At 32.1% G+C, this 26,122-nt stretch overlaps 4 protein-coding genes and 1 long non-coding RNA gene across 5 annotated transcripts; 3 read left to right on the top strand and 2 right to left on the bottom strand.

Annotated features, from left to right (window-relative positions):
• Positions 1-5,572: 5,572 nt before the first annotated feature.
• LOC110705548 (ankyrin repeat-containing protein At2g01680-like) lies at positions 5,573-8,435 on the top strand. The gene is made up of 2 exons (XM_021883439.1): positions 5,573-6,421; positions 7,518-8,435. Exons 1-2 carry the CDS (start codon positions 5,810-5,812, stop codon positions 8,247-8,249), a joined length of 1,344 nt encoding a protein of 447 aa, XP_021739131.1. The 5' UTR covers positions 5,573-5,809; the 3' UTR covers positions 8,250-8,435.
• Positions 8,436-12,165: 3,730 nt separating this feature from the next.
• LOC110705841 (ankyrin repeat-containing protein BDA1-like) lies at positions 12,166-12,786 on the top strand. The gene has a single exon (XM_021883773.1). The coding sequence runs from the start codon at positions 12,166-12,168 to the stop codon at positions 12,784-12,786; it is 621 nt and encodes a 206-aa protein (XP_021739465.1).
• Positions 12,787-13,978: 1,192 nt separating this feature from the next.
• On the bottom strand, positions 13,979-16,655 carry LOC110705549. The gene is made up of 3 exons (XR_002508096.1): positions 14,454-16,655; positions 14,275-14,352; positions 13,979-14,183 (listed from the first exon to the last, which is right to left on the bottom strand). It is a non-coding gene; the product is annotated as an uncharacterized LOC110705549 (long non-coding RNA).
• Positions 16,656-17,727: 1,072 nt separating this feature from the next.
• LOC110705546 (ankyrin repeat-containing protein BDA1-like) lies at positions 17,728-20,054 on the top strand. The gene is made up of 2 exons (XM_021883436.1): positions 17,728-18,559; positions 19,171-20,054. The coding sequence occupies exons 1-2, from the start codon at positions 17,819-17,821 to the stop codon at positions 19,954-19,956; spliced, it is 1,527 nt and encodes a 508-aa protein (XP_021739128.1). The 5' UTR covers positions 17,728-17,818; the 3' UTR covers positions 19,957-20,054.
• Positions 20,055-24,563: 4,509 nt separating this feature from the next.
• Positions 24,564-25,653, bottom strand: LOC110705305. The gene has a single exon (XM_021883141.1). It carries the CDS (start codon positions 25,311-25,313, stop codon positions 24,792-24,794), a length of 522 nt encoding a protein of 173 aa, XP_021738833.1. The 5' UTR covers positions 25,314-25,653; the 3' UTR covers positions 24,564-24,791.
• Positions 25,654-26,122: the final 469 nt, after the last annotated feature.

The raw sequence follows: 26,122 nt of genomic DNA, 5'->3' as shown, positions 1-26,122 counted from the left end.
AACCTCGATAAAACAATACTCCCTATAACAACAACATTAAAAACCCTAGAAATAACACAATCAATCAATGCGACAATTAAATCATATAATACCACACACTAATCATATACATATAAATCATGATTATATATAATTCACAAATTATAAAATTTGCACATAACAATACGGAGTACAATTAATACTAACAATTTATAATCAAACAAATAAAAAAAATTAATTAAGATCATGTGATTACACATAATAAATAATACAATCAAATTAATCAAACATCTCCAAATTGATAGAGTGTGATTACCTTCGACAATGTACAATGGAATTATCGCAATAAGCGCAGCTATGTAATGATGTAAGTGTCATCATCATCATATTAAGAAAAACAAAATTCAAAAAAATTTTTGTTTTCCTTTCACGCACAGCAAAGTGGTATCTGGGAGCTTAGGTTTGATTTAATTACCACTACAGTCAATTTAAAGTTTTGGGCGCCTATTGTTTTTAAATCTAACGATTTTGGATTTAAGTACTTGATTTAAAGTTAAAATTTTGTTTTTGAAAATTATTTTATTTAAAATTAATTATTTTAGCATTTATTTAAAATAATAAGTATGTATTTATACATATAATTAAATTAGTGTGGTGTATAAATATTTTAAAATAAAATGAATTTGAATATTCATTATACTCTTTTAACTTGGTTACTATTTGTGTCATTTTATCGGTGAGTTTTGTGTATTCTCAGGATGGGCATATAAGATTGATGGTTTCTTTCTATGTGCATTGTATTTAATTCTTTTGTGTTGTCTATTTTTGAATGAAGTGATTATGCAAGGGGTTTAAATTATGTACGTGTTATTCAATTTTGCAAATTTGAGTGTTGTTATCACCTTGTATCATTTTTAAGGATTAAAGAATGTAATATAAATTAATTTGTGATGAATTGTGCAATGTAATAGGTTTGTGTGATCATTATGTGAAGCTTATATTTATGTGACTATATTAATATACGTTTCTTGAATGATGTTATTTATTTAATGCTTGGCTTTTTAGGGAGGATATTTCTTTCTTTAATTTGACTAACCTCCAAACCTTACACCCAATGAAAGTTTATTTATAAGAAACCCTGTGATGTTATTGTGGATATACTTGGAGAAATGATGAAACATTTGTTTATGATGGACTTAAAGGATGACAATCAAGGAGAGCTAGAGAGATTATTAAGTGTCTTATTAATTGAACCGTCCATATTTGAGGAAATTGGAGAAAAGCAAGTTGAGAAATATGAGATGGTAAGGAAGTGCCTAATGAGTTGCTTATTAATGGAGGTGAGTTACGCGGGCGTAACTCTTTTCTTTAAGAGGGGTAGAATGCGATATAATTTCGCACTTTTTTACCTAATTAATGCTATTTATTGCTTGACTTTGCATGATTTTGCTTATTAATATGCACTATTAATGTATGTACATGCAATTAAAGTATGTAAACTATGGTCAAGTACGAGTTTACAAAGCATAAAGTTCAGTTTGTTGAGTGTGCATGTTGAGGATCAAGCAATTTACAGAAATACAAAACACAAAAGTTTGAATGGTTTTGGAAAATTTATGGTTTTCGAGTTAAGTTTCGAGGGCGAAACTTCTTTTAAGAGGGGTAGATTGTAATCCCCCGTATTTTTAAAATATTTTATAAATGAAATTTATTTTATTTATAATATTTATTTGTTATTTTCCGGAATTTAATTTCAAAAGTTTCAAATTATTAATATTGGTCGAAAATTGTTTTAGCACAAACTATTTTATGAACCTATGTTCTACAATTCATGATCATACAAACAAAGCCTAGTCCATTTTATTTACCTAATTGGCCCATTAATTTTATGAGGCCCAATCCTCTTACTTACCCTACAACATTCTCTCCTATAAATACTCCATTAATCCACAAAAATTTCCCACACAAAAAGGTTAGTCTTATTTTCTCTCTTCTTTGTTTTATTAATTTGTATAATTATAATTATTGATTTATGGATTTTGATTTTATTGTTTGAAAGTAATTTAATTAGTATCAAGTTGTATTTTGATGATTAAACTTTATAATTTTAGATTTTATAATTTCATAATTTTCAGATTTTGTAAATTTTATAACCTAGGGTTTTTAATTATTGAAAATCATGATTTTAGGGTTTTTATAAACAATTGATTTAGGGCTTTTATAGTAATGATGTTTTGAAATTTTGGTGATTATAACTAATGATTAGTTTAACTTAATTCAGATTATCTTGAACATGTAAATTCGTGTTTTAATTTTTAGATTTACGTTCGTTAATATTAATCCCGTTTTAATCCCGATCAGGTTCTAAACTCATCCGATTTTGACAAAAAAGTAGTGTTTTCCATGTGAAAACAACGTTTGAAGAAAGTCTCACTACCTTTGGTAGTGAATACCACCCTTTAGTAGCCAAATTCAGTCTCTAAATATGATTTTCGGGCAGTTTTTAATTTTAACGAAGTTTTTTTTATAATTAAAATATTATCCTTGAGTTTGATTGACAAAATTAATTATGTTTAAAGTTAATTAAGCATAAATATATGTTTTTATTGAAATTTTAAGTGCTAGAAATAGTTTCTAAGTATTACTTTTGATGTTTTATAAAGAGGGTTTAATCACCCATTAAAAAGGGAGACTATTAGGGGTTTTTAAATAATTTAAACTTGCTGTAATTTCATGTATAAGAGTGTATTTTAAGTTTTTTATGAAGAAAACTTAAAGAACTATATATAAGCCTTTAATTTTAACTAAAGGGAAGGTTTTAAAGTGTTGTTTGATTTGGATTTTGAAGGTTTTAAAGTAAGTTAGTATTGATGTAAATTTGATTGATTGGGTATTGATTGAGATGTTATTGTTTGGTTTAGGAGAGGAGTTTATTGAAGGTGATTTCTAGTTAGTAAAGTGGCATACCAATTCGTTTGCTCAAGGTACGTACAAGTTACGAAACCTTGCTTGTAGGTGCATGTTTAAGGACAGATCGAGAACTTAGTATCATGTATAGGATTGACTGGGTTAAATTGTTTGGTTATACATTGTGAATTTCAAATGATGTGCACTAGCTTATAATGCAAGTATTATTTGTGCTCTAATTATGCAAGGTGCGCTTAGAGGCAAATGTATGCAATTGGTGTAAAGATTAATTTATTACTCATTCATGATTATGCAAACATGATGAGTAAAGAAAGAATTCAAGTCTTGTAAGACGAGGTTAAGGTTTTGGGGTGCCTTATGCACTCAAGGTGTTTATACACCGAAGTAGTAAAGGAATAATTAATAAATGTTGTTTGTCACTAATAATAAATCAAGAATTTAAATTGAGAATTTGCCATGTTTGATTGAATTGTGTTTGGGATGTTTGTATTGTAATGTATATGAGTCATCACCAAGTTTAAACCTATAAATAACGTAAAGTGCAAGATGGATGAGCAATAAAACTCTGGAATGGTGCACTTCTGGAGTAATGACAATCAGGGGTTGGGGTACACGGGGTATTAGCCGTGTACTTTTCTCGAGGTCGTCTGATCTGCGAGTCTCTTATTTCAAATATATTTTTTAAAACTAGGAGTTAGGTGAGATCTCATACTAATTACGGTCACGGAGTCGCGCCCGTGGTCGTTGGTGTTTATTGATGTTTCCGAAAGGAGGCATGGGGTTTTTCTTTTATTGATGTTCCAAATGGAGCATGGTTGGACAACCTTGTCTATTGCAAAATCCAATGAATAAAAATAATTATTTACCTATTATTAATTAATGGAGTCTTAGTAATATAAAAAGTTGAGTCATGTTCCGAGTCTATAAACTAATGCTGCGTAATGGTTGATTATTAGTAGCATGTTAGAGATTTCTTTTATGTTTTGCAGCTTGTATGTACTCAGCTTTGCAGATTGCGTGCTTTGTGTGTCTTTCTTTGGTCATGGCCTTCGCCTTTCAATGACCCTGTGACGATCCAATTTTTACACTTGTAATATTGGGGAGCAGATTAACCACAGGTTCTTACATACGCAGCATTCGCATCAGGGTTGTGGGATTTTAAGTAGAGAGTTGGTTATTATTTGTAGTTTATTTCTTTTCATAAGTATGAATTTATTTAAACTCCGATTTTATTTATTTACTACTTTTGTTGGGTTTTGAATAAGGGCCTTAATGGTTCCAGCTTGTATCATTTAATTTGGTTTTGGTTATTGGTTTTAAAACTTAATTATAACTGAGTTAGTTTTTCCGCTGCTATTTTATGATAAAGCCTTAACGTTTGAACACGTGGCGGTAGCACACTAGCACGCCAGTAATTCTCTTCAATATTGTTCAGAGTCCTCACAGGTTTAAAGAGAGAATTATTGGGGTGTTACACTGGGGTGGTGCGGGGGTTGGGGGAGGTGGCTGGTGGTTTTTTTTTCTGTTTTTTTCTTTTTTGTTTTTTAATGATTAAAAAAATTATTGACCAATTAACGACTGACACGTGGCACATAACTTACAAAAAAGAGTCATCAACAGGTAATGGATCTGTTGGAGAAGGTGGGGGGTAAAGGTTGGATTTTTCTGAGATTACTAAAAGGTTGGATTTTTATATTCCATTTTTTCAAATTTAATTACAAGAACATTGAATCATAAATTACAACGTATATTAATGATCAATTCCATATAATAATCCAGGGCATCGCCCGGGCCCAAAAACTAGTTTATACTTCCTCCGATTTTTAATAGTTGCAACACACTTTTTAACGGTATTTTAGAAAAGTGAGGTTCACATAATTTAATACACTTTAGATTGGAGTGAGAGGTTGTTAGGAGTATAATTTAGTGGGTCATATATTTTAAATAAGAGAAATATTATAACTTTTCCCCCAAATAACTTTTCAATTATAGTGTGTTACAACTATTGTGACATTTTTATTTTAGAAAAGTGTTGCAAGTATTAAAAAAAGGAGGAATTATTATATTTTGTATACGTGCATATTCCTTTTTCCCTAGGATAGCTAACACATGTCTATGCACTAAAATTACATACCCTTTTTTAATACACATTTTAGGTAGGAGCTAGTAAGTGATTCCTTACCTTTTGGCAGCATATGACACGGTAAAAAAGGGCAAGAGTTTGCAATTACACTTTCATAGGATGTAGCGGCCTGGTTGATCCCCAGCTTCCTAGCTTGCACTTTCATCATAGGCGAAGATGTTGCTATGTATCATTACATTGAATATTTAACCGTTCTTCTTTCTCTCCTCCTCATCTTTATTTATAATTTGATTTCAACATCTTTTCCATACTCTCTTTTTTCCTTTGATTATTAAATTTGCTTAATGAGTTAATGGTGTGTTACTTTGAATTTTTAAAGTTCCTACTTTGTATCTTTTCATTTTAGATCTAGGTTACTAATTGGTTATTCTACCTACTTTACTTCTTTACAAGATTATTACCGTTTACACTCCACATTCATCAACGATTATTAGCTGGATACCAAATGCTACGACTTCCATTATTGCTTTATTTCACTACAAATTATTATTATTACTAATTTTTTTTTTTTTTTTTGAGGGATCACTACAAATTATTAGTTATATAGTATACATGCCACTTTTGACTTGTCAACCCTTTGCTAGAAAAAAGGTTGTTTGGACTTAGCTTTAGAGTGAGCTTCTGAGAAAAATATGTCCCTTTTTATTGATTGGTGTTACATTCTTATTCTTTGGTATAAAAGAAATGAAGACGTGCACAATTATTACAAGAAAACTTGTAATGCAAGAATTCTTTCCCATAAATTAAACGTCGCAAAATATGGAAGCTCAAATAGAAAGAGGTCAATTACATGCTATTACAAGACTATATGATGCAGCACTCAAGGGAGACGTACCTTCATTGCTCAACTTGCTCGGTGAAGATCCACTTATCCTCGATCGATGCATCATAGGAAAATCGGGAAGCTTTATGCAGTCACCGTTACATGTTGCGGTTAATTTTGGGCATGTAAACTTTACCGAGGAAATAATAAAGCAAAAGCCAGAAATAGTAGAGTTGGTTGATCAAATAAAAAGATCATCACCCCTACACATTGCCTCTACCAAAGGGAACTTGCTAATCGTCGAAGTCTTGCTTGCGGTGAATCCGAGCATTTGCTACACACATGACCAAGATGGTAAGACGCCTGTTCATGTAGCTGCCATAAATGGTCAAATTGAAGTGCTTAGAATTCTTCTTAAGATGGAGCCACAAGCGGCTTGGGAGCGAACTATTGGTGGTGAAACTGTTTTACATTTGTGTGTGAAACATAAACAACCAAAGGCTTTGAAGTTTTTGATAGAAATGATGGATGATAATGAGTTGCTTAACTTCGATGATTCCCTTGGATTTACCGTCTTGCAATTAGCTGTGGCAGCCAAGCAATCCGAGGTAAGATGAAAATGAACCACTAGCTTAGCTATTTTAGTAATACATAACTTATAGTTTCTTTTTATTTTTATTTATTTATTTCCTTATACAATTAAAGTATGAATTGAAGTACTTGTGTTAATTACTCCTCCTGTTCCTATTTTTTTGCCCATCTATTTTTTTGCCCATTTGATTTTTCGCAGCTCCAAAATGTGTCTTAGAATATATATATCTCCATTTTCATCCAAGTAAAAACTATAAAATAGTGATATTGATAAAATATACAATTTATGAGATCAATCTAACAAGATCATATATGACTGTATTATCTTTTATAGATTAATTGTAATCTTAAGTTAAAGTTTATAAAGTTTGACCGAAAAATTGACAATAGGTCGGGCAAAAATAAAGGGACAATGATAGTAGTAACCAACCATAGTGGTAGAACCACATACACACGAGAAAATCAAAGTAAGGAGGATTAAGACCATGCTAGACCCAACCACAACTTCAAAGTTTATGATATGGTACCAAATATTTAAACCCTATGGGATCGATGGGGAGGATCGAATTTGAGTTCAAACTTACTTGGTTTAGGTTTGATTTGAGTCTAACAATTACAGACCTGAATTCAACATATATGTTTCTCAAATTATTTTTATAACTACGGATTATGCTATATCATATTTTGTATTTTATATATACTTCGTATGATTTTCGACTCTAAACTATAATGCACTAACAAATAAAATATTATATAATGCACTAACAAATAAAATATTTTAATATTAAAATAATATTTTGTCCATCAATTAAGGACCATACTTTTGTTTTAACTTTCTATCCATCATAAAAATAAAAAATAATATAAATGTCTTTTTTATTTTTTATTTTTTTTTATTTTTATCTATAAACCACAACCCTTGAGACCTTAACTTTTTTATTATTATTATTATGAACTCTAACTTTTTTTTTTTTTTTTTTACTTTTTGAAAACATTATTAACTCTAACTTCCCGCAACTTTCAATATTCCTTTTAATGGCCAAGCAAAATAGTTGGAAAGTAAAATGTTATGGATTGATACAATAATTTAAAGCTTATCAATTTGATATGCAGATGGTAGAATTTTTACTTGAACATCCAAAGATAAAAAAAAATGCTATAAGCAAAAAAGGATTGTCAGCGGTAGATATTCATAAGCGAAGTCGGAAGGATGTAATACAAGATGAAAAGATATGGAAACACCTCAATCGAGCCAATGCATTACCCGCGAAGGAAGCACTAAAACCCAAGAAAGACCGCGCTTGGTTAGAGGACCAGCGCACATCTCTAATGGTGGTGGCATCCTTGATCGCAACCATGGCCTTCCAAGCCGGAATTAACCCCCCGGGAGGCGTATGGCAGGATGATTTACCCTATTCGGGTACAATAGATAAAATGACGAGAATGTATATTGGCCATGATGCAGGTACTGCTATATGGTCATATAGTAAAGATACTGCTTATAGTTTTGCACTAATTAGTAACACAATAGGACTAATATCATCGCTAAGTGTCATCCTTCTCCTTATCAGCGGCCTTCCATGCAAGCGATATTTCTTGACATTTTTAAGGATAATATTATGGATTTCTGTCACGGCAACAGCATTTACATACATGTTCTCGGTATCTAATCTAACTCACGAAGACAGTGGAATTTGGGCTGCTATAACGATCTCTCTTCTAGCCTGGCTAGGTTTAATGGGATTTATACTCTTTGGACATGTTGTGCGATTTATATGGAAGAAGATTAGTTGGCGAAAGAGGCAATCAATAATTAAATTTTGTAAGAGATGTTATCCATGGTAAAAAAAAACAACTACAAATGTATCTAATTTAAGCAATCATGTATAATGGTCAAAACTTACTAATGTGTGTCGTCACAATCCATCTTTACCTCTAGCTTTTTGTAGCTTTACATTCTACATGTATTTATGTATGCAATAATCAATTGCAATCGGCTTATCTTAATTTATAATGGTACCGCTTTTATCTACTACTTAATTATTTAAGCTTACAATATATAGAATTTTGTATGTGCTTACATTATTGTTGTAGGAGCTAAAGATTTATTATGTTCACGGCTTGTGTGTATAATTTTTTACACTACGATACATATCTTTATACTTTATCACATCCCATGTGGAGGCAGTATGGCCCCATTCATGCTTAATATTTTACTCTAATCTGTGACTTGTTTGTCATATTGATGTACACTCTTGATATCATGATGGTTGAAACTCAAGAATAGTTTATATACTTTATTTTACCTAATTCAAATGATATTCTATAAAAATTAGTTATGTTTAATGAAAAATAAATAAATAAAATTCAGCAAATAAAAATTAAAAATAAGAAAAACAAGTTAAGTTCTCTGTTCAATAAAAATAAATTTTGATCATTTATTAAAAATTAATAACTTACGGAGTATTGAATAGATTTAATTTAATGAAGAATAAAATTTAAGTTTTAATCCATATTGTTAATTCATGTTCAGTAACCATAATTTAAGTTTGGCAAAAATAATTTAATTTCAGTAAAATTCAATTCATTACAAATAATTTCAATTTGTCAAAAAAAAAAATTAAATGAAGTGAATCAAGCCTACATATTGCTTTTTATGTACTGTATTATAAATATTTTAAGTTTTTAATTTTTTTTTTTTTTTTTTTTTTTGCCAAATTAATTATGAGAGAATAGATTGCTTATTATTCATCAATAGGTAGAGTATTTATACAAAACCTACAAATTTAAGATAGGAAACAAATATTCCTAAAATATATACTACCATAATCATAAATCCTAAAGATATATTCTTTAAACATATCTTAACATAAAATAAACCTAAATATATTATTCCCTTAATTTTATTATTTTTTTTATGAAATAAAATTGATTCATAGATAAGTCATACGACATCTACAAAGAGATTTAGATCTAACAAATACATAATAATTGAATCAAATAAAAACATTCTGTAAGCAAAGCTACAATCGTTGTTGCAAATCGTACATTCTTCATACCCTCTTTCATATCGCTGTGATTTACAGCTTTCTTCGGCGAGGGGGTCTATCGATCTGTTGTAACCGTGCAGAAAATGTTCGTCTGATTCGTTCGATTGTTGTCGAAATATTAATCTCTTTTTCAATCCCGCACAAAATTTTACCCATGAAACAACTCTATAGCAATCTATGAAATAAAAAGGCAAATCCTCCCTCTAAAGAGAGAAGAAAAACCCGGTCTTTCGAAGGAGCCAAATCCTCCTAAAGAGGAAGAAAAACCCAGTCTTTCGAGGGAGAAATATTCCTCCTAGAAGAGGAAGAATTATTATAAACCTAAAGCAAAAGAAAAGGCACAAAAGAAATAACGATTGGGGATTTCCACCGGTAAATCCGATGGAAGCCCCTTCAAAATTCAACAATGGAAGCTAGGGTTTTAGAGAGAGAAGAGAGGAAAGAGAGGCTAGGGTCTAATGTGAAGTAATTTTATTATTCCCTTAATGATATCTACGGAAAATATATCACACATATATTTTCCGATATCACATATCTCTAACATTTTCGCACTTTTAATAGTTTGTCTGACTTCCCCATAGACTATAAGCATGAATAGATAGGTGTTACTCATAGATTATATAGAGCTTTGACCTATATTCTTCATGTTGTCCATTTTAATTTTAAGTTGTTTATTTATCTAGTTACTTAAATTGAAACTTGTAGGAAAATTAACAAAAATAATCCAAATTATGAAGAGTCTTTTCATTCTAATCTCAATTGTTGATCAACTCAATATAATTCCAACTACTCCGATCCCTCCTTTCATAATAATTGCAACATTTCAACTTTTGCACTTTATAAGCTTACTTTTACTATACTTTTTACTAATATATTAAAACATGTATTTTTTAGGTGTTCCTACCCTGTTCACCCTTTATGCAAATCCGGATTCAGAGCTTAGTTCTTAGTAGTCAGGTTCTAGTACGACCTAAATTTTAGGTAGGAGCAATGGTAACCGGCTTCAGGTCTTGTGGCAGCATCAGACAGGAAAAAAAAAAAAGTGGCCAAAATTGCAATTGCACTTTCATAAGATGTATTGTAGACTAGAGCTGTCAATTTCTGACCCGAACCGTTAAACCCGGCTGTTTCGAACCGATCCGAAAAGGAATCGAACTGTTTAAAACCCGTTTTTTGGAAACCGAAAACTGACCCGACCCAATTTTTTCCAAACCGAAACTGAACTAAACCGAATTTTTGCAAACCGTTACTAACCCGACCCGTTATCAAGCCAAACCGTTACAACCCGAAACTGAAAGCAACCCAAACCGATTACGTTTAAACCCGATAGTAACCCGACCCGTTTTAAACCGAAAACCGTTAAAACCCGATAAAAATCCGATAAACCTAAATCGTTCCAACCCGTAACCCGTTGTGACCGAACCGGTTATAATCCGTAACCCGTTGTGACCGAACAGTTTACAACCCGTAGCCCGTTATGACCAAACCGTTTAAAACCCGTAACTCGTTATGACTGAGTCATTTACAACCTGTTACCCAATATGTTTATGATCTAATCTGTTTCAACCCACTACTCGATAAACCAAACTTATTTATGACTTGACTTGATTATAACATGACTCGTTCCTACCCATTATATGACTAATTCGACTCGATAATCATCCGACTCAATTTTAACCCGATATGATTTGATTAGAAACCCGTTTCAAATTGGGTAAACTCGTTTTCAAACCAACCAAGTTCAATCTAAACCGATTATAACCGAAACGATAATGGTTGGACCCGATTTCACCCGATCTATTTTGAACTGAAACCCATTTTCGAACCGACCCAGTTAAACCCAAATTGATTATGACCCGAACCAATTACGACCCGTCCTGATTAAGACCCGAACTGTTTTTAACCAAAACCCACATTAAATGGGCTAAACCCGTTTTCAAACCGACCCACTTCAACCGAAATTGATTATGACCCGAACCGACTAGAACCCGACCCGATAAGGACCCGATCCGAATAGAAACTGCAATTAAAAAAACCAAACCGAACTAACCCGATAATTTTCAAAACCGACCCAAACCGACCCGTTTATTATTTCAATCCGTTATAAACCGACCCGTTATAACCCGAAACTGATAAACCCAACCCAAACCCGAACTGTTTAACCGAATTGACACCCCTACTGTAGACTGTAGTTGCTATGTTGATTCATCCCCTTCCTTGCACTTTCATTATGAAAGAAGATGTTATTACATATATTAGTCTTCTATACATTGAATTATTGATTGGATTGCATATTTAAAAGTTCTTCTTTTCCTCTCTCTCTCATTTTTAATTATAAGTTTAACATATTTTCCACACTCACTTTGTTTCTATAATTATTATTAAATCTGTTCCTTTGAATTTTTATATTAAAGTTTCCACTACTTTGTATCGTTTCACTTTAGAGTTAGGTTATTAATTGGTTAGTCTACTCCACACTCTTGAATAATCAACGACTATTAGCTGAATATCAATAGCTACGTCAACCCTTGCTAGCTAGAAAAAAGTTATTTAAAGTAAACTTCCAAGAAAAATATTTCCCGCCCTATTCATTGATCTTGCACTCTTATTAATTCTTTGGTATAAAAGAGATGAAGACGTGCACAATTACAAGCAAATTTGTACGTACTGCAAGAATTCCTTCTCATAAATTAATACAACACAAAATATATATGGAAGCACAAACAGAAAGAAGCCAGTTACTTCCTATTACAAGACTATATGATGCAGCACTCAAGGGAGACGTACCTTCGTTACTCGAGTTGCTTGGAGAAGATCCACTTATCCTCGATCGATGCATCATAGGAAAATCGGGAAGCTTTATGCAGTCACCATTACATGTTGCGGTTAATTTTGGGCATGTAAACTTTACTAAGAAGATAATAGAAAAAAAGCCAAAATTAGTAGAGGTGGTTGATCAATTAAAAAGATCATCACCCCTACACATTGCCTGTGCTGAAGGGTACTTGCAAATAGTCGAAGATTTGCTTGTGGTGAATCCGAACATGTGCTTCATACATGACCGTGATGGAAAGACGCCTGTTCACGTAGCTGCCATGAATGGTCAAATTGAAGTGCTTAGAACTCTTCTCAAGTTAGAGCCACAAGCGGCTTGGGAGCGAACTATTGGTGATGAAACTGTTTTACATTTGTGTGTGAAACATAAACAACCAAAGGTTCTTAAGTTTTTGGTAGAAACAATGGATGATGGTGAGTTGCTTAACCTCGATGATGCACTTGGCAATACCGTCTTACACCTAGCTGTGGCTGCCAAGCAATCCGAGGTAAGATGAAAATGAACCACCAGCTATTTTAGTAACTTATATTGTTTTTTCTGTCCTTTATTTTCTTCTTATGCAAACAAATTAAGGCCTTGTTTGGTTACAATGGGAATTAACTTTCTATGGTAACTTACAAGTTACAATTCATGGGAAGTAACTTCACTCTTGCAATTTCTAAGAAAGTAATCTAACTTTTTTTGTTGGTATTACAGAAATTATAATTCCAGGGAATTTTGAATGACCTAGGAGGCCGGGCCTACATTATGTGGGAACTTTATATTTCCATGAAATTTCAATTTCCTCCATTTTGCACTTTTTGGGTTAACCAAACAATTCATCAGGCTAATTTTGTATTTCTAAGCATTCTGAGTGCCTATAAAATATTAGTATAACCAAACAATATTTTATTTACGCCACTAACCCGCATTCATTAATGGCATTTTCGTAATTTTGTGTTTTTGTAACTTTTTTTCCAATTTTTTTTAACTTTTAAGGCAATTTTATTTACGTTATGACTGATTTCATTTATTTTTACTAACTTTTTTTATACTTAATTTTTAGAAATAAAACTGGAAAACACTTTGCAAAGTTGAAATATTACGACAATGCCATTAATGACACGGGAAGCATGTTAGCCATCCGATTAACATGAGTTAAGGGCCTAGATTAGTTTCTAGTTGTTATTATAGCCTTGGTTCTCGTTATTACTTTTGTCCATTCAAAAAACAAAAAAAAATCAAAATGAAAAAAGGACTATACTTTTGTTTTAACTTTCTATCCACCATAAAGAATAAAAAATAATATAAATGTCTTTTTTTTTCTTTTTCTTTTTTTTTTTTTTTGTCTTTTAGTTACAACCCATGATCGAGTTCTAGCTAACTTAATTATCATTTTTATACTACGTATTTATTTACAGAAACTCTAACTTTTCGCAGCTTTCAGTATTGTTTTGCTTCACAAGTTTGATATATTTTGTACATTAGCACAAGTTCATCTACAGTAAATTAAAGGAATAATTAATATATTATATTAAACTAAACCAAACCAAACTACCGTTTTATATATTAAATTAATCTAACATATTTCTAAAAAAAACTAAACTACAATAAGGTACTTTATATTAAAATAAATTAAACTAAAACACATTATATTAACATAAACTTAACTAAACTACATTATGTTAAACTAAACTAAACTAAACTAACATTATATTATTTTTTTAAAGAGAAGGGAGCAATTAATTACTTATAAGAGATCACCAATGTCACTAAATTAACCAAACTAAAAGTTATTGAATATCTAACAACCAAAGTAAGATACACATATACATTATATTAGGGTTTGTAATGTAACTAACCTTTAGATCTGCACTTCTTTTTAACAATTAAACCAACAAAATTGTACAAATCCTACAACAAAATTAAAAAAAAATAATAATTAAGGGTTTATAAGTAAACAAAATTAAACTGAAAAAAAAGGGGGAAAGCAAAGGCAACTTACTGTCAGGCGGAGGTGGGGCGTCGCCGGAAACAACCAAGGGCCGGTGGGTTCAGTCACGGCTTGGGGACGGAGGTGCGGCTGCGTTGTGGGTTCAGCAAATTTTACCATGTTATTCCGGTAGTTTTTTTGCAAAAAAAAAAAAAAAAAAAAAAAATTAATTGACAATTGCACACACTTACCTAGACGCGGCGGCTCGCCGGAAACCACCAGGGCTCGAAAGCTCGCCGGGAACCTTCCTCCCTTCCTCCTTATCTTTCTCTTTCCCATTCTCTTTCTCCTCTCTCTTTCTTTCCCGTTCTTTTTCTCCTCTATATTTCCCGTTCTCTTTCTCGGCGGCTGATGTGCAGGCGTCGCCGGCGTAAACAAATCACCACCGCCGCCGCAACATTCTCCTCTCTCCTTCTCTCTCTCCTTCTCTTTCTCCCTCTCCTCGCGCTGCTTCACTTCGCTCTCTAATTTTCAATTATTTCCCCCTTTTTTTTAGGGCAAGGTCGCAATTTCAATTTTGAAAAAATGACAGTAGAATTTACGACGGAATTTATTTCCGTCGTAATTTAAAACTTACGACGGAATATTCCGTCGCAAAACACTTTACGACGGAATATTCCGTCGCAAGTTTTAAATTACGACGGAAATAAATTCCGTCGTAAATTTTACGAGGGATAAAGCGTGGTAATCGAAATTTTCCGTCGCTAAATTGCGACGAAATATTTTCCGTCGCAAATATCCACCTTTACAACGGAAAATCATATCCGTCGTAAGCATTCCGTCACAATTTAGCCTATTTCTAGTAGTGATATATACACGTTTTTATTTCGCCATTATTAATGTTAATAGTTTTTTTTTTTGTCTTTATTAATGTTAATTGTCTTTTCTTTGAGCTATTTATAATAGTATGCAGACATTTACATCCTTAAAAATATTTGTTTATATAATTTCCCTTATTGATGTAACTAACAATTAAAAGAGTCCCTGAACATGGCTTGGTATGACACGTGCATTAGCTGCCCTAACCTATATCTATCTATTTATCTATATGTCTATCTATCTATACTTCGTATTTAAAAACACAAACCACAAATCTTTCATATACCATATGTTATCATAAATCACTCATATGCCACATGTCACCTCCCTTAATCTTTCTTTTTTGTATTACCTTTTTAATATAAAAGTTGAAATAAATATATTATATAATTAATGTTAAAGTCGTTTTTTTTATTATTATTATTATTTTGAAAACAAATGTTAAAGTATGACACATGCATTAGCTGCCCTAATCTATGTTAAAGTCGTTAGGCATTCCATAACTTGCAAATTTAAGTAAGAAAATGAATTGTTTTATTTCCACCATAATTAAATAAAATTGAACTAATAGTGCACATTTCATAAACATATATATGAAGTACTCAATAGAACTAGTCTTTTCATCTATTAAAGTTAAAATATAACTAAAACTAATATGCCTTTTTCATAATATTCATGTATAGATACCTAACTAAATTCGTTCAACTTCTTTTACAACTTTGCCCTCACACTATATTTCTTATAAGTTTTAGCACATGAAGCTTTATTCACCTCAATGGTCATGAAACAATTACTTCGTACTTTATATTAAAAGTTAATTTATAATTTCAAACACCAAATGATTGGTGGTAGCTCCAAGCGCAGTAAAAAAAAATAATAAATAAATAAAAATAAATAAAAAAAAAAGTATATTTGAAGGAGGAAGAGAGGAAAAGGTGAAGTGAGCTCTCCTGACCTTCTAGAGAATCTATTAATTAATGCATGCTCGAAACATGTAACCTAGTTTTTTATAGTACTAAATAATTTCGAAGCATTAGTAATATATTACATGCGAGTATACCACTATTGACTTGCCCACCATTGCTCAAATAAAAGGTTTCTTTAGAGTGAGCTTCCAAGAAAAATATAATCCATCATAAATGTCTCCATTCATTGATCTTGCATTCTTATTCTTAAACGGGTATAATTGTATTAAAGAGACAAACACAAGTACAAAATTGCAAGAAAACTTGTACATGAATTCCCTCCCATAAAAAATGGAAGCACAAATAAAAAGAAGCCATTCACTTGCTATAACAAGGCTATATGATGCAGCACTCGAGGGAGATGTACCTTCGTTGCTTAACTTGCTCGAGGAAGATCCACTTATATGAGAGAGCATAGAAAATTGTTCTCTCACATTAAAGATTTGTCGAAATATGATTGAATAGATACAAGGACTATATATCATTTAATAACTGTACTACAGCCACACAAAAAATTTGTTGATAAGTCTCGAATAATTGATCAAGATAAGAAATAAGTGAATGAGGCTTCGAATAGTAATTTAGCTTGACCAAGATAAGAAATAAGTGAATGAGGCTCAATATAAGTTACCCAATAACATAAATCACTTTATTTCCTTTAGCCAAAAAAAACAAGTTCGTTTAGTACAAATCAAAGATAAGAAATAAGTGAATGAGGCTCAATATAAGTTACCCAATAACATAAATCACTTTATTTCCTTCAGCCAAAAAAAAACAAGTTCGTTTAGTACAAATCAAACTAGCAATTTTTTCGGAATATCTGCAGTTGTTGAAAATATTGCGTAGGTCGTATAATTTTGTGACAAAACAAAAGACAATGTAGCATGATTTGTTTGTTTCCAGTTTTGTTATTAAATAGTGCTTAGTTTGTATTCTCTCTAGTCTCTACGTACCAATATTAATACATCAATCGATTGGGATTTTTATATCTGATCAATTGAATATACTTCGTATTAATGTTCCCAAAGCACACATTGGTATCAATGAAGGAGCCGTGGTTTATACACTCAACGGCTCAACCTACCAACAAAACTTCCATTAAAAAATTAAATAAAATAAAGATAAAGATAATAAAAGATTATTGTTATAAGGTAATTTTTTCGCACAATTTTACTTTGCTCGTTTACAATATTAATGTTTGGAATGTTACACTATTCATACACACATTTTGTGATTTATACGCTCAAAAGTATAGTCATGTAGAAATTCGCTACTCCTTCCGTCCCATAATATAGTTACTGACACAAGTGAGAGATGAGAAAGTTAATGAAGTAGATAAAAAAAATAAAATAAAAAATAAAAAATAAAAAAAAAAGGTGAAAAGTAAAAGTTAGAGAGAAAGCTAAGAGGAAAAAGTATAAATCAAGTGGAAAATTCAAGGATAATTTAGAAAGTACAATGAATAAAATTAAAAAAAAATAAAAGGTATAATAGTATTTACATACTAGCCAAAAATAAATACATTAGATTTCCAAAAGAGAAAAATAGGAACTATAGTATGGGACGGTGAAAATAGATTTGTTTTACTAACTTTCAAAATATCTTTTATATTGCACATAAACAAAGTGAAACTCATAAGTAAAAAAAAAAAAAAAAAAAAAAAAAAAAAAAAAAAAAAAAACTGGACATCAAAAAAAAACCTTTTAATATTTTCAACTTTTATTTTGGGTAAATAAAAAAAATATATATACTTGGTTATCAGCTTATCTAGCATGGCTGGACAACAAGCAGAGAGACCACATTCTCTAGCAACAGAGCTCCATGATGCAGCACTTAACGGAGACGTACCTTCATTGCTCAACTTACTCGAAAGAGATTCGGTTGTTCTCGATCAATGGATCAATGACAAACTAGCCAAATTTATGCACCCTCCATTAGCTGCTAATTCTGTTACACGGCTACTGAATGCAGCACTCGAGGGAGACGTACCTTCGTTGCTCAGTTTGTTCCAACAAGATCCACTCATTCTAGATCGATGCATCATTCAGAACTCGGGTTTGCCTTTACATGTAGCCGCTAAAGCAGGACACCTAGAGTTCTTGTCAGAGATTTTACGCCGTAAGCCAGAATTAGCAGAGGAGGTTGATCAGTCGAAAGGTTTGTCGCCTTTACATATTGCCTCCACAAAAGGGCACTTGGAGATTGTCAGATTATTGCTTGCAGTGAAGCCTAGCATGTGTTTTGCACGTGATCGAGATGGAATGAACCCGGTTCATGTTGCAGCCGTAAATGGTCAAGTTCAAGTGCTTGATGAGCTTTTTCGGGCTATGCCAGAGGCGACTCGGGAACGAACGACCGGTGGTGAAAATGTACTGCACTTGTGTGTAAAACACAATCAGCCAGATGCTCTCAGGTTTTTAATAGATGTCACAAATGATGATGAGCTGCTCAACTCCAGGGACAGTGATGGAAATACTGTGTTACACTTAGCAGTGGTTGCCAAACAAGTTGAGGTAAGAATAAATCATTTCACAAAAATTTTGTAAGGGTTTTGAAAGAAAATAACCTTAAATTTCTAAAGGTACTCAAGGTAATATTACTCTTGCCTAATTATGCCTAAATCAAAATAATACTTCCTCTTTTCGTTAAATATTATGTGAAATTTTTATATAAGTCATTTGAAAATAAGACTACCGTTATGTTTTAGTAGTTCGTAGTTGACATTTTTTTCCATCTAATTAATTATATTACTTTACTTTTGGTATAAAATAGTATCATTAACATTTTAAGTTTTATTTATGCAATTTTATTCTTATTTTATAGTTTCTTGAAAAATATTTATTTTATGTTGGATAATTATTTTTAAAAAGTATATTTGTGTGGTAGATATTAGAAAATTAATTGTGTTCATTTTTTAACATGAAAAAATGAACCGATTATATCATTTATTATTAAAATGATATTATACTCATTTTTCAAACGACCACTATAAAAAGGTCTTTAAAAAAAAAACAAAACAAAACAAAACAAATTCCTCTCTATCTTCCAAGAAATTAAAAAAAAAAAAAAAAAGAGTGAATGATGATGTTCTTGAAGTTGAACTGAATTGACATGTTGGGTGCAGATGGTAACATTATTACTAGAGCACAAAAGGATTGATATAAACGCAGTGAACATAAAAGGTTTGACAGCTTTGGATAGCCATTTGCTAAGAAGAAGAAAAGTAAAAATGTATTATTGTTATCATCAAGCAGTGATAAAATGGGGTGATGACGATGAAATTGGACCGTCCCTTGAGAATTCCAAAGCATTAAGAGCTCAAGATGCACTGTATATCAAGAACAAAGATAAGACAATAACTAATCAAAGCAACGCACTAATGGTGGCAGCATCTGTTATAGCAAGCATAGCTTTCGAGGTCGTAATAAGCCCTCCTGGAGGCTTTTGGCAAGAAGATTCTCCTAAAGGAACCTCCTATTCAGAGTCCCATGAAGCAGGAAGATACATACAGGAAAAAATGGTAGCTTGGGTTTATTTAGTGGTTTCGAATACAATCGCACTGGCTTCATCTCTAAGTGTTATCCTTCTCCTTATAAGTGGTTTTCCTAATACCCGACTCTTTGTCGTGGTTTTAAGGATAACCATTTGGATTGCGGTGACAGCAACGGTTGTTACTTACTTTCTATCGGTGGAAATATCTACTACTGCCGAATATGAATGTACTACGTTTAAGGTACCTATATACACTCTCCTTGCTTGGATTTGTTTGATGGCGATTGTTGTCCTTGCTCATGCTCAGAACTTCCTAGTCAAGTTCATCATCAAGCAACCAACTTTACGCTCATTTTTTATCAAATGGTTTAACCCAATTTGCTGTGTTTGCACTACCGGGGCCATTGATCATGTTTAATATATACCCCATGGATCGGACATACATCTTATATTCCTGTGTATTGATGATAGTGTAATGTTGGATTACTATATCATAATGTTTCTGTTGCTCTGTCATTTATATTACCTCCGCTTCTAAAAGTTCCACTCAGTTACTATTCATATAGTCAAAATAAAATAATTTTAACCGCATTTTATGAGCTATATTCAATATCAATGAGTTAGCATGTGAGATATTATTAAATTCCCCTTGTTATAAACAATCCAAATATCTACATTTTATAATTTTTACTTGTACATAACCCGAGTTATTCATGGTCAAAGATGTTTATTGGAGATCACGTAATTATAAATTGAGTCAAATTTTCAGGAATGCAGGGACTATCTCAGATGTACACATATCAAAGTCTCATCAACAAATCAGATCAACAACTAAGCTAATTCGTTATAAAATGAAAGTCAAATACCAAAAAGTCGACTTTTTGACCGATTTTCATCATTAAGATGTCATTTTTAAAACAAAATTTAATCAAGTTATTAGTTGAAAAAAAAAAAAAGTAAATTACTAACTAGTTCACAAAATGATTTAAAAACAAAGTATTTTTAGACAATTTTGCCTAAATATATTTGACAACATATATAGGTTCATACCAATATATTTGACAACATTATAGCAAATATATATTCGACAACATATTGTAATTAAATATTTAATGCCATAATATGATGTTTATTTTCTAATTCCATATAAAATCTTCCCATAAAACCTTTATATAAAAAATAAATTAAAAAGCCTTAAAAAAAATCTATGACCAAAAGCATCAAGAAAAACTACTCCGTATTAGTACTAAGCTACGTCATTTACGAATTACACTATATTTCAACAATTTTTTTATTAGTTTTTTTTTTTTTTTTTGAAAGAACAGCTCTTTTCTATGAAATGAGCACAGATTGAACATAAACTGAGAGAATATGAGAATATTTGCCGCGCCTTCTCATTACTGTGAATTGAGTATATATACATCAAGACTACTAGGTTAAGCTAAAGTTAACTAAGGAAAGATATATACGAAAATATTCACAAGATATTTACAATAGATTATTAACATAATCTATCACACCCCCGCAGTCAAAACGGGAGGTTTACGAACATTGAGACTATCCCGAAAATCATCAAATAAAACCTTAGGGAGGCCCTTAGTAAAGATGTCTACAATCTGATATCGGGATGGGACATGTAGGACACGAACTTCGCCCTTCTGAACCTTTTCACGAACAAAGTGTATGTCCATCTTAATATGTTTAGTGCGCTGATGTTGAACTGGATTACCGGAGAGGTAAATAGCACTAACATTGTCGCAATAAACCAATGTTGCTTTAGAAATAGGACAATAAAGCTCAAGCAACAGATTACGAATCCAACAAGCTTCGGAAACAACATTTGCAACCCCTCTGTATTCAGCTTCAGCACTAGACTTAGACAAAGTGGGCTGTCTTTTTGCGGACCAAGAAATCAAATTATCACCAAGGTAGACGCCATACCCGGAAGTAGAGCGTCGAGTGTCTGGACACCCGCCCCAATCTGCATCCGTGTATGAGAGTAAAGAAGAGACGGATGACTTGTGAAGATGCAAACCATAATCTGACGTACCTTGAAGATAACAAATAATGCGTTTCAACACATTCATGTGCTCTACACGGGGTGCGTGCATAAATAGACAAACCTGTTGCACCGCATAGGAAATGTCTGGGCGTGTGAAAGTCAAATATTGCAATGCACCACAAAGACGACGATAAGCAGTGGGATCGTCATACAGAGCACCCAAAGCGGCACTTAATTTCCTTTTGGAGTCTACCGGAGTAGTAGTCGGTTTGCAAGTTGTCATGCCTGCTTTTGCAATAATTTCCTTAGTATATTTCTGTTGAGATAGAAATAAACTATCCTTACTCCGGGATACAGCAATACAAAAAAAATAGCTTAAATTATCCAAGTCTTTCATTGCAAATTCAGAGCTAAGCTGAGAGATAACATGACAGCACAGAGACTCTGAAGAAGCTGTAAGAACAATATCATCAACATATAGAAGAATGTAAGCAGTAGAGTTACCATGGCGAAGAATGAGCAAAGAATTATCCGATGTACTGTGAACAAAACCAATAGTAGCCACAAAATTTGCAAATCGCTGATACCAAGCCCGGGGTGCCTGTTTTAAGCCATATAAGGACTTTTCGAGAAGACACACATGGTCAGGACAATCCGGATCTTTGAACCCCAGAGGTTGATACATGTAAACAGTCTCATTCAATTTACCATGTAAGAATGCATTCTTCACATCTAGTTGATGTATAGGCCAAGACTTAGATAGAGCAATACTAAAAACCACCCGAATAGTAGCCGGTTTGACAACCGGGCTAAAAGTTTCATCACAATCAATACCTTCCCTCTGAGTTTTACCATCACCAACCAAACGAGCTTTGTGTCTCTCAAAAGAGCCATCAGAATTCGTTTTGTCCCGAAAAATCCACAATGAGCGAATAATATTCACATTATTCGGTCGAGGAACCAATTTCATTCCAAGTACCGTTTTCAATAAGAGCATTATATTCTTCCTGCATAGCAAATTTCCAATTATATTCTTCCTGCATAGCAAATTTTCAATAAGAAATTCTGCAACCGTTTCCAAGCATCGATAGCCTTGTCATTAGGGTCGATAATTGAATCAAGAAGATCAATTGAAATGGTATTGTATATCCATTGTCGAACGATGTTGTCAAGTCTTTGCCACATATCAGGGTCAGAAGAAGATTCAGGGGCTTTCTGCTTGTCACTAGCAACGGGAGGGATGATATGGTCGATCACTAAATTCGTACGGCAATGGAGTTGGAATAGTGTAGACCATGTATTGTATAGAGTACCGCTGTAATCAAGGACAATAGGAATGAAAGTTTTGATGTTGGGGACAAGAGTAGCAGGATGAATCTTTTGATCGGCCATTGATAAGAACCGAATTCGAAGAAGAAGAAAGGTAAGATTATAGAAGAAGTGCGGAAGAGAAGTAGGGTTTTGGATTGAAAAACCTAGACTCGTGATACCATGAGAGAATATGAGAATATTTGCCGCGCCTTCTCATTATTGTGAATTGAGTATATATACATCAAGACTACTAGGTTAAGCTAAAGCTAACTAAGGACAGATATATACGAAAATATTCACAAGATAATTACAATAGATTATTAACATAATCTATCATAAACTAAGGTTCTCTATTCCTCTTTTTACCTTCTCTTTCTAGCTGCACTTCTCCGGACTCCCTTCATCTAATTTATTGTTTGTTTATCTCGTTTCTCTATTAAATTAAATAATAATCTCGTTTTCTCTACTAATTTTTTTTAGTTATTTTATTCATGCATCTTTCATCCTGGAATTATCTCACAATGGCAGCGCAAAAAACAATTCTTTTTTCCTTTGTGTGAAATTCAATATCTTTTTATTCTTTTTAATCTATACAACTTTTATCCCCAATAAGCATTGTGAGTTTAGGACAAAGCCAATAACATTTTTTTTTTTTTTGAGGAAATAATAACATATTATATTACTTTCTATATACCTAATTTTTTTGCCCAATTGTAAAAATTTGGTTCAAACTTTATTTTTTATTTTTTTATTTTTTTTACTTTAGAATTTTTTACTTAATACTCTTAATCTTAATAATCTATAAAATGTTATGAAATATATATGTGGATGCCTATTATATCATTGTATCATTCCGGAAAGCAAACCTATACCTCGATGGCTCCATCATATGAAATACAAGTAAAATGCACATTTTCACTCAATCTCTGATTTTCACCATTATTTCATAACACGTTATCGTCACCAATTCATCATTGCTACCCGATAAAGAATTAAAAAAAAAAAGTAAAATCAATCATATTTGAAAACCATACACATATTATAGCCATCTAGGAATTTTTAGACTCGTCTCGTTATATATTTTACTAATATTTTTTTTTTTAATTTTTACCCAAGAAAATGAAGATAAAAACGTTTTAAATTTTATATTAAAGACCGTGAAAATTTCAAATATATCATTAAAAAAAATAATAAAAAAAATTATTCATGACCCGACCCGATTGACATGTCTACACACAATATTAAAATTATACTCCATTGCATATTAAATAGTGAAGTATATTATTTAATCGATTAGAACATATTATAAATGGATGATGTACATTTTGAACTACTTGCTTCGCTTTAAAAAAATATTATGATATAAAAAAAAATTAAATGATGATTATTTGGAGTTATAATCTAATTTTTTTGAATAAAATTACAATTCAATTTGTATATGAAATATTCGTATTTTATTGAAAATAAAACTCTAAAAACTAACAATTTTATCAAAAATTCTACCCAAATTTGATTGAAAATAAAATTCTAAAATAATTTTTTAATTCAACGAAGTCTATATAAATCTAATCAACATGGCGCGACACTTGACGAAAAGTTGAAACGCCAAGTGTCGTTGTCTCGTGATTTGGCTAAAAATTTAGTTTTATATATTAATTATATGATATGATTATTGTCAAAATAGTGCTGACTTGGCAAGTGTGTTAAAGTTCATTGTATCACCTATATATTATGGAGTACATAAGTTATCAAAAAATTAAATTGATGCGTTTAATTACTTGAAAAATAGTTACATAAAACATGCATTTATTTCGAAATAGAGGGAATACTAACAACTAAATAAAGTAAGAGTACAAGACACAATATCTCATCACATATAATTTCAACAATCTAACTTACAGAGTTACAATAACAACTTCAATCATGCATGTATCCATGGATTACACTCTCAATTTGTCCTGCATATCCTTAGTAATGGCAGGTATACAACTCGAGCTTCGAGCGAGGCCACCCTTCCTAGGAGGAACACCACCCTTAGCAGCCCTATCACTATTACTTTTCTTCAACAACTTCTTCACATCATCAGCTTGGTACAAAGCAGGGTAAGCCCTGCCTAGCCTATTAAACCTTACACAAGCATTCATATGTACTTCTAAGGCTTCCTCCCTCGTCTTACCGCCATTTTTCTCCATTTCTTCCTTCACTGCCTCGGCACACAACCCACATATCAACTTCCCTGAGTACTTCTTCCTCATCTCTTCGATGTACTCGCCCGAGCACTCTTCACTCATCCCACAACACTCACATTTTGCTAGCTCGACTTCAGATAATGTAGGGAGGCCGGTTGAAGCAGGATCATCATCATTCCCTTGATCAAGTATATGTTGTAATACACTCGAAATGTCGGATTTTGTCCTATGGAGGTTATCCATTGAAGATGTTGCAAGTTTACTTGGTGCCATTGTATGATTAGTTGTTTTATGTAAAAATTGATGAAAAACACTAGAAAAAATTGGATATTTGAAGAATGTACAAGAAAATTTTATATGGGGTTAGTAAGGCTTAAGATACTGATGAGCAAATTACGAAAATCACGAGATCGAAACCAACCATCATATAAAAGATGTGGAATTTGGTTAAGTACACAATAGAGAACGATGGAAAGCAACTAAGAAAGTAAAGATTAAACACAAAAGTGTACTTTTTGGCGATTTTAATCACAAGAAATGGCTTAAAAATAAAAAGTTGAGGATAAAAAGACAGAGGAAAAGTTATGTGAAAGTTATTGAAAGCAGAAATTTGGCTTTAATTTGAGTTCACGGTTTAGAGAATGGATGTAGAAGCAAGTAGATGGATTACTTGCATGTTTCTACAGTGTCCACATAAAATATATGATAGTGCCTTCATGGAAAAGACAACCAACAAAAATATCAAGATATCTTTTTTTTTTGTTTGGTGTATGGAGAGTCGTAATAGGCAATGATGACATCAGTAAATTTGATCTAAGATTTTGAGTGATGTCTCTAAATTTTAACCGACTATATAGAAACGATATGTCAATCTGACATTCACAAATATTACATTATTTATGATTGGATTGAACTTTGAGTCCCTTGACTCTTGCATAAAATGTATTACTACCATCCTAACATTTAAAAGAAAAAAAAATTATTGATTGTTTAATTTTAGTAAATTAATTTTTACATTGGTAATTTCTATAAAAAGTCATATTCTAGCTGTGAAGCTGTTGTAGCTCTTTCTCTAAATAACA

This window comes from Chenopodium quinoa, unplaced genomic scaffold, assembly GCF_001683475.1.
Source record: "Chenopodium quinoa cultivar QQ74 unplaced genomic scaffold, ASM168347v1, whole genome shotgun sequence".
Taxonomy (NCBI): Eukaryota; Viridiplantae; Streptophyta; class Magnoliopsida; order Caryophyllales; family Amaranthaceae; genus Chenopodium; species Chenopodium quinoa.
The sequence above is the reverse complement of the archived record's forward strand: the minus strand, read 5'-3'. Positions and strand labels throughout refer to the sequence as shown.